Here is an 18,568-nt window from a genome sequence, read left to right on the forward strand (position 1 = left end):
AACAGGCCAGACAGGAAATATCGTATGCTTTTGAGGCCAAGATATAAAATTATAGATACTATTTTTGGTATTTATATGTTTATAACAACAGATAAAATAAATTTCCAAAAGAAAATTTTATTGACAAAATTCAAAATAAAATAATTGACCACTTTTTTAAAAAAAATATGGGTCTACTAATGAGAAGAATGGAATTACTTCAGGTGGAGGACCATTCTTACCTTGCAGGTCATTCAAAAGCCCAGTGGCCAGAGTTTGCCAACTCATATGCCAGATGATTAATAGCAAAAAAAAAACAAAAACAAAAAGCCAGCAGGAAATGGTCTGAAATGAAGGCTGACAGCATAAGGAAAAAGGAATATGGAAGCCAACATACTAGGAGATTTCAAAGATTAACAGTCAAATATTGCTGTGGAGGATGAGACCATTTACTGGGAAAAAAAACATTAGAAGTAACAAGAAAAGGTCATTTGTAGCCATAGAGAGTGTGTGGTAGATCAAACAATTATAAGAAACAGGTTAAGTTTAGACTGTTCATGAACTCTTTGAGATAAAAGGTCAAGAGTGTTTATTCAAAAATAGGAATTTTTTTAAAGACAGAGGGGAAAGGACTTGTGTAAGGAGAAATGCAGATAATTTTTTTTAAACGTAAGAAAAAGGAGTAAATCTCTTCATCTTCCCACCTACTTCTGAATTATTAGTTTCTTCAAGTAAATTTTAAGCTTCTCCAAACTGTTTCTCAAAATCCATCCTGGCTTTCTTCACACCCCACGATTTTGAATGGTTTGCCATTTTATTGGATATTTCTCCAGGCCATAGGTAACCTAGATAGCAAGTAATCCCCTGAGGTAGGCCAAGTTTAGGAAGCAGGAAAGGCTTGTGTTAGAAATGCCCCTCTGGCATATTCTATATTATTTTGTGAATAATTTTTGTAGCTTGAGAGTGTGCTGACTTCTGTATTTTACTTATTGGTGTTGGAGACAGTATCAGGCATACTGATGAAAGGATCTTAAAAACCTACTGTACTCCTGGCTTCCATTTAGAAAAATATGTGAAACAACTATTTTTATTAGACAGTGAGGGACAGTACAAGTACACCCCAAGAGAGGGAGAACAAAGAAAGTGAGTCTTACTGCCCCAGCTTGCCTCCTGCAAAGAGTTTCCCAGCCATAGCTCAGGGAGAGGAAACCCAAGCAGAGCCTCTTAGTGGAGTTGAGAGTTAAGGAAGCCAGGGTGCCTTAGAGTTTACAGGGCAGAGTACTAAAGAGAGGAGAGTTAACAAAGAGATTGCTCTGGAGACCTAAGAGGGACCCTTCTGAGTCTTAGGTGATTGCTGACTGTTGCATTATGTGCAAAAACTACACAAGGCCAGGAAAAGAACCACTCAAAAGGAACAGGCAGGGCAATCCCCGTATCTCACACAAGGACGGGAATAGTTAGTTTATTTATATTCCTACCAGCCAGCATGTCAGAACCTCATAATACATGAGGCAGTGAGTCGAGGACTTAAAAGAATACTGTCTCAGCAGTGGAGGACAGTTAGCCCTAGATTAAAGATTGCTTGGGTTGTGCCTTAAAAAAGTAAGACCCAAAAGGATTAAAGTGTGTCCAGATAACTGTGGCCCAGAACAAAGCTCAAAAATATTGTTAAAAAATACAAGGATATCTAACACTAAACACATAAGCCTGGCATCTAATCAAAAATCACCAAATACACAGAGAAGTAAGAAAGTAATGCCAATAATGAGGAGAAAAACCAGTCAGTTAAATAAACCTGACTGTGAAACAGTGCCAACCTAAAATTCAGACAGAGGGAAAAAAGACTAGAAAAAAAAGAATAGAGCTAGAGCATCAGTGGTTTTCAAGGAGCCTAATGCATGTGCAATAGGCATCCTCAAAAGAGAACAAAGAGAGGAACAAAAAATACTTGAATAATAGCTGAAATTTTTCAAAATTTGATGAAAATTATAAACCTGCAGATCCAAAAAGTTCAACAGACTTCAAGTGAAAAAAGGAAGGAAACTTCTTACGAAGTTATAAAGGGAAAGTTGTAAAAGTAGCCAGAGTTAAAAAGACACATTACATAGAGGTGAACAAAGATAAGAATGCAGGAGACCTCTTGTTAGAAACAATACAAGCCGGAGACAGTGGCACAACATCTTTATTTGAAGTAATGAAAGAAAAAAACATAGAATTCTATACCAGTAGAAGTATTTCTCAGAAGCAAAGATGAAATTAAGACTATTTCAAACATTCAAAAACTGAAAGAATTAATTGCCAGCTTATACCTACACTCCAAGAAATGTTAAAGAAGGTCTTTCAGGCAGTAGGAAAACTATACGGGATGGAAACTGGCTACAGAAAAGAATAAAATGAAAGAATAATAAAAAGAATAAGAATGAAAAGTCAAACAATATACTGACTATGAAATCAAGTATCTGAAAAAGGACTTGTGTAGAGTATATTAAGAATTCTCAAACCTCAGTAATAAAAAAATAACACAACCCTCTTCAGAAACAATTTGTTTAAAAAGGTAAACCTACCACATGGAGCACTGCTATACAGAAGTTAGAGGTACATGGTGCGAGATGGTGTGGAGATTTCTAAGATATTAGTGATGTTTTTTTCTTAATATGAATATAGGTTACTCAGTTCTTCATTTTATAATTCTTTAAATTGCAGAATATAGTTCTGGGTACTCTTGTATATATTTCAAACCCCTAAAAAGTTAATAAAATACTGGAAGGGAGACCTAACTCTCTCTTAGGAGATGAAAGCCAAGAGAATGGGAAGGGAGGGGCTGGAGACAATAAACAGAGACAATTTTGAGGAGAATTGCTTTCATAAAGGGGGGCATTGAATTTCAGTGGTGCATGGGAGAGGGGAACAAGGCTAAGAGAGAGTGGCCTGTTCTTATTGAAAAAAGAAATGTTTGTATGCTGAAGGGAAAGACAGTAGAGAGAGGATGTGCTGCTTCAGGAGAGAGGGTAGAGTTGTTAGGTCCCGAAAGAGGGTGAGAGCCAGCACTCAAGTGGAAGTGGGTTAGCCTTCGATAAGAGCACAAAGGATTCACGTATGGGGGAGTGGGGGAAAGCAGAGTACGTGGGCACAGAGATTAGTGTGTGGATAGGTGTGGTGAAGAGTTTATGAAAATACTTTTCTGATTGCTTTGTTTTTCTCACTGAGGTAGGATTCAAGATTTGAAATGCATTATCAAAGAGTAGATGAATTTTCTAGACGGGGAATGTATAAGCTCAGTGGTAGAGTGAGTGCTTAACATGCAAGAGGTCCTGGGTTCAATCCCCAGTACCTCCTCTAAAAAACAAACAAACAAACAAACAAACCTAATTACCTCCCCTCCCAAAAAATAATTAATTTTAAAGAGTAGATGAATATTTTAAAGGTTTTTTTTAATATAAAGATTCAGTACAGTTATATTAAAACAGGTTTCAAAAAGAAAACATCAAGATGTGGGGAAATGTGACAGATGTCTGGTAAAAGTTTAAACATTTTTCTCACTTCTGTATGTTCTAGAAGGATAATATTGCAACTTGGCAAATAAACAATTCATGGAAATAAATTGTTTACCCACTTGGCCAGAACTGGTAGTAAATTATCCCATGAGAAGATGTTTACTCTCACCAACAATCTGAGAAATGAAAAATTAAGGCAACTTTAACCGGAAAAGGAGGATAAAACAGTTAACAATATGCAGAGAGACGAACATTGCTGGTTGCTAGACAGATGAAGCCCATTTTTCTGTAAATCATTCTGATGACATTTAACAAAACACAAAACTGCTGTACTTCTTTTATTCTGTAATTCTGTCTCTGAAAGTTTACCACAAATATAATCCACCCCCAAAATTAAACTTGCTGCAGAACAAGTTGTAAAAGTTCTGTTATTAATAGGAAATCCAACAAAAATAATCCAAAAGAAATAATGGAGCAACCTTTGGATAGTTTAAACTTTCAATTTTTGTTTCCTCTTCCAAGCTGATTAAATTTGATTTAAATTCTAGTGAAATTTGCTCAACTTGTCACAAATGGTGGATCAGTCATTAGGACCAATGAGCCTCAAAGTGTTTGTTTTTTGTTCACTGCTTCAGTCGCATTTCATTATTAAAGAATTAAATGTGTGATACTGAGACCGCTACAGTCCCCAAATGGGTACTATCGATTACTCACAGCACCTTCAGGAAGCACAGCACAGGTCTAGAGAGGAAGGAAACTCTGCCACATGCTGTAACATGGATGAATCTTGAAGACATTATGCTGTGCAAAATAAGCTGGTCACGAAAGGACAAATATTGTCTGATTCTGCTTAAATGGGGTATCTAGGATAGCGAAAATTCATAGAAACAGTACAGTGGTGGTTGCCAGGGCCTGGGAAAAGGAGGAATGGGGAGCTGTTGTTTAGCGGGTACAATTTCAGTTTTGCTAGATGAAGAGTTCTGGAGATGGATGGTGGTGATGATTGTACAACAATATGAATGTGCTTAATGGCACCGAGTTGTATGCTTAAAAATGGTTTAAGATGGTAAATTATATGCTATGTGTACTTCACCATAATTAAAAATTTTTTTAATGTGAATATACTGATGAAGGGGAAAAGGAGAGAAACTCTATATTCTTTATCTGTCACCCTCCATGTCTTAAGCTATGTTATTTCTACAAGTGGCAAATACTCTTATCATGCCTTCCAATCCTAATTGACATGAACTTCAAAAAGTACTATTTTTTCATTTTGGCATGTGGTCCAAAATCACCTTTTGTGAAATCTTCACTTTACATCCTTTTCTTGTTCCCTTTATTGAACTACACTAAATACTGCCACAGAAAACAATGAAACTTTACTAAGTCTTATTAATTGGAGAATTGTCACCCTGAATTAGAGAATCATTTTTTAACTTCTTATTACAGATATTTGTAAATACACTTAAATATAAGCCAAAGTATACTGAACCCCTATGTACCCTTCACTCAGCTTATACATTTATTGACTAATGACTAATCTATTTTCATTTAAACTTCTACTTCATGCTCCTCCCGTATTATTTTAAAATAAACCCGGGTATCATATTATTTCATTCACTAGTATTTCACTAGAAGTATCCCTAAAAGGTTTTTTAAACCATACAACTACAGTACTATTAAACATCTTAAAAATTTCACAGTTAACCTCTTAATTATAAAAAATATCCAGCTGGTATTTGTGTTACCAACTACCCCACAAATATTGCTTATGTTTTTGTACGTGTGTCTTGTAGAGCATTCCACAGTCGGATTTGACTGATGGTGTCATCGTGGTGTTTAACACTTCTCCCTGTATTCTCAGTAATTCAGTAGTTGGATCTAATGTTTTGAAGCAATTCTATGAGATGTAGTGCAAAAAAGTTGTTAAAGCTGGATTAAGAAATAAAACTATGTAAAGAAAATTGATTTAAAAGGCTGGTAACAGGGTTTTATATATAAATTAAGATTTCTGATTACTTGAGAATTCTCAGCAAGAATTCGTAATATTGCTCTATGATTTGAAATTATTTTCCTGAAAGAAATTGCTAAATGGAGAAAACTTGAAGGACATATTATGACAAATTCCATGTAAGTTTGAGTCTCAAAGATAAACTGTTGAAAAATACAGCAGTAGCTTAATGGTTTTACACTAACAGCCATTTATTTTTGTCAGCATTTATATTAGAATATGTCAAAATCATGTTCTATTATTTCCTTTATTCCTTAGATAGTACATTATGTCCTTAGTACATTTTTTAAGCAATAAAATATTTTTTCTGAGTCTCATCATTGTCAAACCGCATATTCTCTCTTCTAAAATATAGATAGCTTAGTGAGATCCAAATAAATTACCTTTTTATTTCATAAAGCTAGTGAGCTATTTTTCTTCTTTTTAAAATAATTATTTGAACAATACAAAAGGCCTATTCAGAATAAGTTGTAAAAGAGTAAGAGCAATGAAATCATGAGTTACTTTTAAAAAATTAGTGTCATTGACAAAAACATAAAGTGATTTTTATCAAAAAGGTAATTCTTTATAACTCACTGTTTAGAAAAGAGTTAAGTTTGACTTTTATTAAGCAAACCAACTTGAGAAATAATATATATCTAAATAAACTTATAGACCTTTCATTCAAAAAATCTTTACAGTCATCTCCATCTCATTGCGCTGTGTTCTGTGTTTGTTTGATTTTTGCCCCATAGCTCATCAGTAGGTTACTTGCAGCATCCAGGATCAGAACAAGTCCAGTTTCCTCGAACTACTTCACCATGCAGTTCCCAGCAGCTTCAAGGCCATCAGTGTGCAGGTATGAATAGATAATTGGGGGAACGTGCAATGGTTTGTCCATTTGAGAAATAATTAAATAAGTTCCTTGGGCATTTCTAGAAAAAGGTTTTCAACTTGTCATGTACTAAGATATACCAGGGTGCCCCGTGAAATCAGAGTTAACAGATTCAGTCCCCTCCTTCTTCCTTTTCTCCTGCCTCCCTCCACCCCTGCTCTCCATTTCTCCTCCTCAGGCTCTCCATCCTGCCTGCCTCTTAAATATTGATGTTCTCTGGGATCCTTTCCTAGGCACTCTCTCATTACCCTTCAGACTCTTCCTCAAGAATCCAACCACGGCTTTTTTGCCAGTGTCTCCCAAATCTTATTTCTGCTGAGACAAGACCGTATATAGCAACTGCCTGCTGGACTTTCCTACCCAGATGTGTCAAAGGCACTTTAGATTTAGTATTTCTCCCTCCTCCTACATCCCTTTCCTCACCTTCTATCTAGGGACCAATACAAATTTCAGAGCATGATTGATTCTCTTCTGTTGTCCCCTTTGACGTTCATTTCCTCAAATCTGGTACCGTCTTTCCTTCCCCACTGCTGCTACTTGCGGTCAGTTCTTTTCGTGTCTTATATGCAATCATCTCTTTCGTATTTTGCTGATTTCATGTTTCCCCCGTGCCCACCTTTCCTATTCCCCACCACACACATCATAAGAATTACTGTCGTGAAACAGAAGTCTCTTCATGTCTTTCTTCTGAATAAAAATTTTACATGGATGCTCCATCTAAAATCCTTAGCAGTTATGCCTCCTATTTATACTTAAATTCTCAAGTCATACAGAACTTTGTTTCTAAATATAATGTGTTTTTTCATACCAAAGATGCTTTTGTGCCTGCTCTTCCCTCTGCCTGGAATGCCTTTCCACCATCCTCTGCCAAAATCCTGCTCATCCTCAAAGTCTGACTCAAAAATCACCCCTTCTCCAGAGGCTTCCTCAGTCCTTAAGACAGAGTTTGTTGCTTCATTCTGTCTGTTTCCATAGTGTCTAAAACAATCCTTTACCATAACACCATATTTTATTGTAATGATTTGTTGACATGTGTAATCTCTAAGAAACAGAGAAACAAAAAATAATTATCACCCACATGAGTAAAAGTGGCTGCATCCAGCGTGAGCTGCTGTGCCCGAGAACATTGAGATGTTCCTCAACAGTCAGCCCTCCTGTGGTTTGCCAAGCCAGGTCTAGATGGTGCTGTTTCCAGGGAGCTGGCAACTTTACCATCACTGCAGTGCAAACAGTGGCCCCGGAGGCAGGGCACCTTACCTTTCACTGAAGTGGCGAGTGGCAGAGTACATGCCTAATTCTGGGAGTGCTGCAGCAGCGGTGTATGACAGGAGTAACTCAGACCGGAAGATAGATATTATCGTCCATGTGTCCTGTACAATTAGCAAAGTGTTTTTACATGCATGTGATCATCACAACCCTTTAAAGTCAGCCACAGAGGTGTTCCTAGCCTCCTTTTTCAGATGAGAAATTACAATGAAAGAGGGTAAATAATTTGCCCAGTCATGGGGCATTTCAGGGTTCTGAAATTGTGCTTTCTGATTCCCACATCCCAGACTTCTTCCAGTGCATGAAACTGATTCACTCAAAAGATTACTTTTTTACTGTATGTTAAAATTTCTGTAGGTTATTAGTTTTTCCCAGAGTTTTCCTTTGTGTATGTAGAATAATGCCTGTTTCAAAATTAACTTATTTTAAAAATTAAGCGTTTTTATAGATCATATCTCAATTGTGCTACTCTCTACTAGGTCTTGTAGATAATTGGACTTCCCTGACCTATTATGTTTAGGGCAAGTGAGATGTTTAGGTCTACAGAGATAATTTTGATACCTTTTTAAACACACAGTGCTTATAGCATGAAGCATTAGGGCTTAAATCTGATTTGCATTTTTATCAGTAAAATTTTGTTCAGTGATGTAAAATTATTGCCATCATCTTGGTGTTTAAAGATAACAGCTGTTAGCTAAGGTATGCTGATGACAGTGTCCTAATTTGTATTTTCAGCTGTGCCGCCTCCACCACCTGGTGGCGGAGTGGTGATGATGCAGCTCAGCGTACCAAACAATCCACAGTCTCGTGCCCATTCACCCCCGCAGTGGAAACAAAACAAATATTACTGTGATCACCAGAGAGGACAGAAGTGTGTGGAATTTAGCAATGTAGACAATATTGTTCAGGTAAGGTGCTTCTTTGGTTTACTGTAATTTCTAAACTTCCAACATTTAGTCATATAAGATTGATCTATAAAGCTTGATGCTGAATTTTAAATCTTCTCAAGTAGATTAGTAAAGTTTGAACATTCTCTATATGCAATTTATTTCAGTATTTAAATATTATTTCCCAACGTTTTGCATATTTAAAAAATTTTAATTAAAAAATTCAGACCATAAACTAGATCTAAAATTTGATAAAGAAAAAGTGCTAAGCTTGTTATCCCACCTTTCCCACGTGAACTATATTTTACTGTAACCAGAAAGTGGATGAGGGAATACTCTTCATCATAGAAGAAATACAATGAATACATTTAAAGGCAATGATAGAATTTAAAAATCACTGTTTTAGAATCTTATTAAAATAATGAACAAGGGAAAATAATCGGCAGATGCTAGAAACATTAAGAAAAGGCTTATGGGGAACTTTAAAATGGATACATTAGAAAGACAACACTTTTAGCAACTGATGGATTGTACTATCGCTAAAAGTGGACCAACCAAACATTTGCTTCCTGATATGGTTTAGAAGGAAGTACACAGCATCACCTGTGAGAGGCTCTTCTCAAAAATATTGAACCTGAATTTAGTCAGGCCCTAAGTCTAGCTATTAATTTATTGAAAATAAAGGAAGAAAATAAAAAGCAATTGATGTGACACCATGGAATATTTTATTGGACTAATTGGTTTGTTTCTTTGACTAATAAATGACATTTTGAAATGAAGGATGAATCCGTTATAGACTAAAAGAGACTCAAGAGTTACAACAATCAGATGCAGCAAACAGGGATCTTCCTTGGATACTGAACAGTCGAAAGACATTTTGGGCCAAAAAGAAGACAGTTAAATATGTTAATTTTGTTAGTATGATAAAGGTTGGTTTGTTTGTTTTTTTAATAGTTCTTATCTATTAGATAGAAATATTTATATACCGAAATATTTACAGGTGACATGCTGTGATAATCTTAGATTTGCTTTAAATTGTTTAGAGGGAAAAAAAAAGCAGGGGTGATCACAATCAAAGCTGGATGAAGACTACATGAAAATGTGTTAGAATTGTCTACCTGTGCCTTTATATAATTGAAAGTTTACAGCATGAAAAGTTTTTTTAATTTTTTAAGATAAAAAAGTATTTTCAATGCACATGACAAAATCATATCAGAATAAAAAAGGCAAAGGTCATTTATAGACTAGCTCACAGACTATATAAATGGCCAATGACGTTTAAACAGATGAAAACATAGAAATATTTTTTATTTGTATAATTGGGAAAATTTATGAAGACCAATAATCCACAGTGTTGGCAGAGATACCAGTTATAAACTCTCCTGTACACTCTTGTTGATACTGTAAATTGATCCAGTCTCCTTTTGAGTGCAATTTAGTTACCGTGTTCAAAATGTGGAAGGTGCATGGCCTTTGATTTACAGATTCACTCCTAGAATGTTGTCTGGTAAAAGATGTGGAACTAACATACAAAAGTATATGTACAGTGATATTTCTTTCTTCCCTGTTGTAACGCTGGAAAACTGAAAAATAGTCTTTGATATTCATTAGCGGGTAACTGATTAAATAAATTACTGTGCCACTTAGGAAAAATGCTCTTAAAGTGTACTAAAAAGGCTGGGATACACCTATCACCCAAATGGTAGTTTCTAAATACCATTCTCCACTAAAAGCAGCCAGGGCTCCTTAGGGAAATGACTGTTGGCAGGGTTCATTCAGGGAATATACAAGATGATCCTGGAACACGTTGCTATGCCAGAAAGTAACGAAGTACTCAGAAGATGATGGAGGTGTATCAAAGGATGCAGGATCAGGCCTGAAGGCTTTAGGCATAAAGTAATTAGGAAATGAATGGTTACCCATAGAATAAAGTAAGAATCCATGAGTGCATACTGATATAAAGGAGTAAGTAGGGGAGTAAGTGAGCTCTTCTTTACAGTAGAATGTGAAGTAATAAAAATAGAAGAAATGATGAAATTAGAAAATTACCACCTGGAAACCACCAGCCAAGAATCATCACTAGAGGAGAGAGGATTCTGGGGAGATGGCAGAGTAGGAAGCACCAGGAATCTGTCTTCCTATCTAAATTGCTCTGCAGAATCTGTCCATTGTAACTGTTCTGAAACTCTAGAATCTGTTGAAGGCTTGCAACTGCCAGGAAAGAGTTTGGGTGATACATTGTGGTTAATTTTAGTCAATTTCAGCTCTTAGCACAGTAGCAGCCACCCATCTTCTGCCTCCCAGCCATTGACAGGCCGCTGTGCACTTGTTCCTAGGGCAGCTTGTGGGAGCCCAGGTGGGCATAAAGGACCCTGCCCTTCAATTACAGAGAGTTTATGTTCTAATCATGGATTTCTGCTCTGATGACAGAGGTGCAAACAGAGAGGTAGTAGCCATTGTTGTTGCACCTTCCCACATTGTTGCAAACCTCTAGCTCTCAGGGGATTTAAAGGGCTGGCTCTCTTTTTTCCTCCCTTCATTTTTCTCTATTAGCCCCTTTTGGGGGCCAGACATTAAGGACTAGAACATTCAAAAGCAACTGTGTGTATTGGAAAAATTAGAAAGGGGCTGTGTGTGCCCAGGGAATGGCACAGGCTCAGTAAAGCCCTGAGAAGACTTTAAAGTTATGTCTCATGCTGATCCTTGGCACAGAGACAGCCTGCAACAGTCAGTAAACAAAAACTATAACAAGAGCAATAAGAAAACACCAAACCCTGGGAAAGAGGGAGAATTTGATTTCCATTGTTACCATATTACTAGATTCAAATGTCCAGTTTTCAACCAAAAAAATCACAAGGCATACAAAGAAACAAGGAAGTGTGGCCCATTCAGAGTAAAAAAATAAATCTACAGATACTTTCCCTGAAAAAACCTGATGGTAGGTCTCCTAGACGAAGACTTAAAAACAAGTGTCTTAAAGATGCTCAGAGGACTAAAGGAAGATGTGGAGAAAGTCAAGAAAACCATGTATGAACAAAATGGAAATCTGAGTTTTTGGGTACTATTTTTGCAACTGTTTTATGGATGAAATTTAAAATAAGCCATGTGAAAAAGAGAATGGGGCAGATGTATATATTCCCTCATGAAAAAGTATCTACATTATTGTAAAGGTATAAAAGCAAGATTCAAAAATAGGATGTATAGTCTGTTTGCATTTTTATAAAACAGATGTGTGGATGCATATGCATAGAAACAATGTTACCACTTGAAAATTATAAATTTCTCTACTGTTTTAATTTTTTAATAACCTATACATATACATATTACAGTGGTGTAACAAGTACAAATTTGCAATCAGAAAGAAAAAAAATTTCTGTCCAAAAGGAAATTTGCAAAAAGCCTGACTAAAATATTGACCTGTTTCCTTGATGTAATTGCAGCACAGTCCTCAGCTCAGTAGCCCCATTATTTCACCAGCTCAATCGCCAGCACCAGCTCAACTGTCCACCCTGAAAACTGTCCGTCCCTCTGGACCACCACTTTCCATCATACCCCAGTTTTCTAGACCTTTTGTCCCTGGGCAAGGTAAGTGTGCACAAAGCTAGTCACAGCCTCAGAATTTTAAGACGTCCATTCCCAGTCAGTTTGTGATTTACCTTGGTACTAACCACTTTGGGAAAAACTTTGACAGTTTCTTACAAAGGTAATCATTTACCCTACAGTGCAGCAGTCCCACTCCTAGGTATTCATGCAAGAGAAATGAAAGCATGTCTGTGCGGACCTGTACAAGTACATTTATAACAACCTTCTTTTCTTTCTTTTTTTTTTTTTTAACATTTTTTTATTGAGTTACAGTCATTTTACAATGTTGTGTCACATTCCAGTGTAGAGCACAATTTTTCAGTTATATATGAACATACGTATATTCACTGTCACATTTTTTTTTCGCTGTGAGCTACCACAAGATCTTGTACAACTTTATTTTCTTATAACAGCCCAACTGGATGTGACCCAAATGTCCACCATCAGGAGATTGGGTAAACAGTCTTAGAATTCCTTTCAGTGGAATACTACTCAACAATAAAAATGAACAAAGCGAGCTGCTGGCATGGTTGAATTGGAGTCATTATATTAAGCAAAAAAACAAGCCAGACACAAAAAGAAGACATACTATATGATTCTAATCAGGTGGAATCTAACTATAGGCAAACTAAGTTATGAGGTTAGAACTCAAGATAGTAGTGTGAATAGGGTATGGAATTGAGGGGAAAGGAGCTTTAGGGGACTTTTAAGGAGATAGAAATGTTTGTTTTCTTTTTTGGGTCTTGGTTACATGAACTTTTACAATTGTTAGATTTCATCAAGGCCAATACTGAAGATGGTGTATTTTATTTTATGTTAATTATATCTCAGGTTTTTAAAAATACTATAAAATACATATACACATGTGTGAGCACACATATAAAACAAGGACTGAAAAGATACACACCAAAATGTTAGAGGTAATGAAATTACCCAGGTGGTCTTAATTTTCTCCTTTATAGTTCTCTATTTCCAAATTGTCTACAAAGCCATTTACTTTAATAATCTAGAAAAAATAAAGCATGTTATTAAAAAAAAATTGAAACAGTCTGTGGATTGAAATGGCACGTGGCAGTGTACTGATACCGAGATGCATGGTCTCGTAGGGGTGCCCCAAAGGAGTGCGTAGCATGGCCTCTAAGGAGGGTCCCTGGCCACTGCTGGCCACAGTCTGATCTCTGCATTTGAAAAGAATACTGCTCCATAGGCCTGGCCTTACCTCTGACTTCTTTGCAACTGTTTTTTACATATCTTCACGCTTCACATTGTATCTCTGATCTCGGTGCTAAGCCTCTCATCATATCTGCCCTTCAGCTAGTGTTTGGGAAGCAGCAGGTATGTCATGGGCGTGTCCTGCCAGGGAGCTGCCCCAGCATCTAACAGAGTTCAACAGAAAAAAACCCACAGCGCAAAGGATGTTCACACCGTGCTTCTCCCTGTTACGAAACTATCTGGAGAAGTGCCGTATGATTTCCGAAAGATGCTTTCCTAGTGCCTACCCCTAACGCTCCTCCAGACACGTGCTCAACTTGGAGACTTATGGTTAAAATAAAATGAGAATATAACAAATGAAAACATTATTCTCCAGAATGAGGCTTTGCAGTCAGCATCTATTAAGCCCCTTCCACGTGGTGATCTTAGGTCACTCCTGCATGAAGGAAAATAACTGGAGGATCTCCGTCCTGACTGCCCCACACTTGTGGATTTAGGGAAGGGGTACCTGCTCATGAGTAACGCTTAAGCCTTGTGCCACTCTTTAAAAGCAAGTTTAAGTTACAAATACGAACTTTCACTTAAAGAGAGCTTAAGAGCAGGCCCAAGACCTAGAATGTAAATATGCCCATTGGTTAAGACTATAAAAATGTTCGTGTGAGTATGTGCAAATGTATAAATGCACCTGTACATACATTTATAGTAGTTAATAATGAATTTGGGGAGATAGAGAGGTTCATGTTTTTCCAAGGTTATTTCCTTCCCCTGAAATGTAAGTTCTGTTAATTTTTAATCATGAGAGAAAATGTGGATTTTTAGCATCTCAGGTAGGTGGAATGAGTATTATAGTTGTTTTGATGGATTTTACAGAGAATGTTAAGATGTACAGAGAAGTTTCTCTCCATGCTGTCCTGTCTGCTCAGTTCCCATCACTTACCCTGCTTCATAACTGCTGTATTAGTCCTTTCCTTTCAAACTTCTACCCAAGTTTTTTAAAGGATACCTGGAAACTTTTAATTCTTTAAAAAAATATGTGAATACCTATACTTTTTTATTCTACCAGATGTGTTTCCCCTACTCATCTCAACTGAGACAATTAAGAAAACAGCAGGGAGTACTTTATACCTGAGTAGAGGAAAATGTAAAAACCTTTTTCATTGACTTTCAGGAGATGCCAGATATCCGTTACTTGGCCAACCCCTGCAGTACAACCCTCCTGCTGTTCTGCACGGACACATTCCAGCCCAACAGGTGTGAGAGCCAGCTGTCTGACGTCCTAGGCTTTGTTGGCAGAACATTATGCTTCTGTTGCTGGAAGTCTCCTGGGCACCGCACATGGGACAGCTGTGTGCCTGGGCCAGTGGACACATCCGTGTTGCCACAGGCCCCGCTGGTAGCACAGTAAGGGACGAGGTAGTGGGCTGCTTGGCGGAGCAGCAGTTCCCAAGTGCGGTCCAGATATGGAGGGGGACAGGGTGCTGGGGCTCCCTGGCTTGTGAAGGACCGTCAGCCTGTGACTGGTCATAGTGATGGGCCGAAGTGCCACTGTCATCAAGGCAGAATTCAGAAGGCCTGGGACTGGATTTCTTCTGCTAACATACGAACTCTGACTGAGTGTGGTTAAGTGTTCAAACATTGCCAACACATTTCTCAGCATCATTAACCATATTTCTCATCTGTTTGTGGATTTTCAGGGTCAGTCTGGCAACAGGCATGGAAACCGAGGAAGGAAGCAAGCTAAAAAAGCTGCATCCACTGACCTTGGTGCGGGAGAAGCAGGTGTGTCCCCAAGAGGCAGATGGATATGGTTCTACAAAGTGCTGGCCGTTTTGGCAGTCTGTAAAACCACCACACCACAGAAATGGGTCTTCCTCTTTTAGAGTCATACACAAAGTCATAGAAAATTATGCCGTCTATAATGTAGGGCTCTGGAATGTGTCCTTTAAATTCTGTCTCATTTCAGGTTTGAGGGTGTAATGAGGTACAGGTGGGTTTAGGAGAGGGGAAGGGACCAAAGGGTTTCAAAAGAGGTGTGAGAGGATCAGGCATAATCAACCGCGTTGCCTCGAGATTCTTCCAGAAAGAAATTCGTGCTCACACCCATAAGGCAATAGTGTGAATGAACAAATATATCGCCTTTCTGTGACAGGATGCTTTCAATTCTGTATTTTAACTTTCTATCCATCAGCCTTGGGTGGTTAGGGAAAGTGCTGTTATAAAGATAATACTCAATTTTACAATGAGGACATGAAGCTTGGGAAGCTGTGTGCCCGAGATCACACAGCCGACTGGGAGAAGCCACTGCACAAGGGTGCATTTCGTTTGTGAGGCTGTCAGTGAGGCCTGCGATACGTGTAACTCTGCACCCCTTGCCTGAGGGGTAAGTAGGAGGTATTTAGAAGGTGGCCATAATAAGTATAGCTTTGTGGACTTGAATGGTTTCAGAAAATGTTGTTCATTTCCTGTGTTACGTTTGGGTCTGCGGTACTTTTTGCTCACCTGTTTTCGTAAGGGGAATTATTAATTCTACACCTTTTCCATTCTAGTTGTTGGGAAGGTCTTGGAAATTACTGAACTACCAGATGGAATAACTCGCATGGAAGCCGAGAAGCTCTTTGGGGAACTCTTTAAAATTGGCGCCAAGATCCGGTGGCTCCGGGACCCCCAGTCCCAGCCCCAGCTGCGTCGTCACCCCCTCTGCTGTGGCAGCGGGGACAACACTGTCAACCCTGAACGCTCTAAACCCAGTGACTTGGCCTCCACGTATACTGTCTTAGCCACATTCCCCTCCATTTCAGCTGCGCAGAATGCACTGAAGAAACAAATTAACTCGGTTAACAAGTTTAAGCTGAGAACGAGCAAGAAGCACTATGACTTCCACATTTTGGAAAGGGCAAGTTCTCAGTAACAGCCACCTTGGACCCTTGGCCTTTGTGACTCCCCTGTCCTCGCCCATCTTTAATTGGCTTGGTATTTGGAGCTTCTGTTAACATGATAGAGACTCCTAGGATTTGTGGTCATGGTGTTACAACTTCTGAAGACAGGCCAGTGATCCAGCAAAGGGGAGGAAATACACATTTCACCCCAAGTGACTGTAGGAATCCACACCGGAATGATACAGAGTTAGCAGCTTTTTCTGAGGAAATGCTGTCCAAATGCCTCCTAACTTTTATAGTTATTTTGTTTTATATTTCTGAATTCTTGTATCAGATCCAAAGCTCTATTGTACAGCAAATTATTCTTCAAAATGATTACAACCAGTTGCAACCTGTATTTCTTTTTTTGCAGCTAGCACAGTGTGACCCAACATGGACTTTGGGGGGAAAAGAATACAGGAGTGGAATAACCAAGTCAAAACCATATACTGTCTTTTGGGAGCGCTGGAGGGTAACTGAGGAGAGCCCACAAATAGAAGATTACTCTTCCCCTGTATCTCTAAACACAGAAACAATTTCCAGAAAATACAGAACTCCCTCATAGGGTCCTTTCCTTATTCACTTAGGTTGTATGAACATAAGCATAAAGTAAATTATGTTCTTAATGCCTCTTGATCAAACCACTTAGATTCAGAGAGGAATGGGAATCATTCCAAGCAGGAAAATACTTCCACTTTTTTTTTTTTTTTAAGTGTCCCTCCGATAACTAACTGCTACTTATTTGCATTCCCCTCCTTGTGGATTTTTTGTCACCTGAGGAAATGCATCTGATGAGTGCTGGAAACTTCCTAAGTGGTTTAAAATGTGTTTTCATTGTTTGCAGCGGATCACTGGACATCAAAGATTCATTGCACTTATGAAGAACGAACTTTTTTTTTCAATTTCTGTGTAATTTGCAAGGCTGTACAATGTGTGCTGATGCAAGCCTTTTTCAGTTCAAGAGAATAAATGTTTACAAATATAGACCCACTTTGTCTTTTGTAAATTAAAATCACCTTTTGAAATGAGAGTCAGTATGAAAGGCGTAACCTGTCTTGAAGATTTCAATTTCAGAGTTAAAAATGAAAGACAGTAAACCCCCTCATTTTACAAATACTCTACAAGCATGTTCTCTGTGAGAGTGATTACTGTGGTTATGGCTCATAGACCTTTGTTCTCTTATAAGTTAATGCTCATCAGTTGTAGACAATTTTGAGTTTGAGCATACAAATTAAAATAGAACATTGTCTGGTTAGGTGAAGAATTTGTGTTTTTAGCCGATATACTGAGCACCCAATTGTCCAGTTTAGCTCAAATGCTTTATAGAAAGCTTTCTCCATTTGTTAGCCCAGCAAATACAAACCACTGGGAAACTCAAAGGGAGAGTGGGAGGAGGAGGGTCTGCCATCTGCAGCTTGTCTGGAGCCTGGTTTGCTTCCATCCCAGACTAGGGGTTTGATTTTCAACTCAAGAGGGGTAGGCAGTGAGGGTATAGCTCAGTAGTAGAGTGCATGCCTAGCCAGCATGAGGTCCTGGTTTCAATCTCCAGCACCTCCATTAAAAAAATACACCTAATCCACACTCCCCGCAAAAAAAAGCAATAGGTATTATCAGGCTCCGGTGCAGATGTCTGGAAAGCCCCACTTGGTCCCACCCTACACACACACTCCAAAAATATGCGTGCATTTCCTGGTCTGTAGTCTCCTGTTCTTTTTGATCTTATAGAATCTGATTTCACCTATAGAAAAATGGTGGGAGGAAGAGGCATTTAAGATGTGATTTGGCCCAGACCTAAGGACTGCTTCAGATACCCCACAGCCCTGCCTGAGTTTTCCCAAAGCGCTGATCATATTTAGGGGCAAATAGTACTTTTACCAATAAAATGAGTTATTCTTTACCTCTGCCAATATCGGCAGCTGCATTCCAGCAGCCCCTTGGGAATGATAGCAGGCACTTAATAACTTCCTGGGCACTTCAGCTACGTTATAGTAGAAAGCTGAGAATATGGCTTACTGGTTTTTCAGCCCTTGGTCCACAGAGAACATGGATATATTGGGTATGTGTTTATAAATCTGGAGTACAAAGTGTGTTTGCCAGCAGTAATAAATAATAATTTGTTTGTCATCTGAGCTGATGACAAAGTAGGGATCCAAACCCTCCCCTCAAGCTAAGAAATTGTTTTCTTGATCCCACCAGGGAGGGACCTGTGGCCCGTGAATAGTGTGGAAACCTCCAGGTCTCAATAGAGCCCACGGTTCCAGGACCTCTGCAGCTACCTCAGGAAGCAGCTGAGAGTTGGGTTCTTTCTCCACGTGTCATCAGCAGCAGAAAAAATGTGAGTCTAGGAC

The 18,568-nt window shown here is 38.4% G+C and overlaps 1 protein-coding gene across 15 annotated transcripts in view; it reads left to right on the plus strand.

The window, feature by feature from the left end:
• The window catches only part of R3HDM1 (R3H domain containing 1), an 82,610-nt gene extending 65,404 nt beyond the window's left edge, over positions 1-17,206 (plus strand). For all 15 annotated transcript variants that reach the window (XM_010973215.3, XM_045508850.2, XM_010973216.3 and 12 more), the window contains 6 exons: positions 6,219-6,322; positions 8,360-8,532; positions 11,952-12,096; positions 14,474-14,556; positions 15,000-15,084; positions 15,852-17,206. In XM_010973215.3, the coding sequence (XP_010971517.1) occupies positions 6,219-6,322; positions 8,360-8,532; positions 11,952-12,096; positions 14,474-14,556; positions 15,000-15,084; positions 15,852-16,213 (952 nt within the window). In that variant the 3' untranslated portion in view covers positions 16,214-17,206. The remainder of the gene's footprint in view (positions 1-6,218; positions 6,323-8,359; positions 8,533-11,951; positions 12,097-14,473; positions 14,557-14,999; positions 15,085-15,851) is intronic.
• The last annotated feature ends 1,362 nt before the right edge of the window (positions 17,207-18,568 follow it).

Source organism: Camelus bactrianus, chromosome 5, assembly GCF_048773025.1.
Source record: "Camelus bactrianus isolate YW-2024 breed Bactrian camel chromosome 5, ASM4877302v1, whole genome shotgun sequence".
Classification (NCBI taxonomy): domain Eukaryota; kingdom Metazoa; phylum Chordata; class Mammalia; order Artiodactyla; family Camelidae; genus Camelus; species Camelus bactrianus.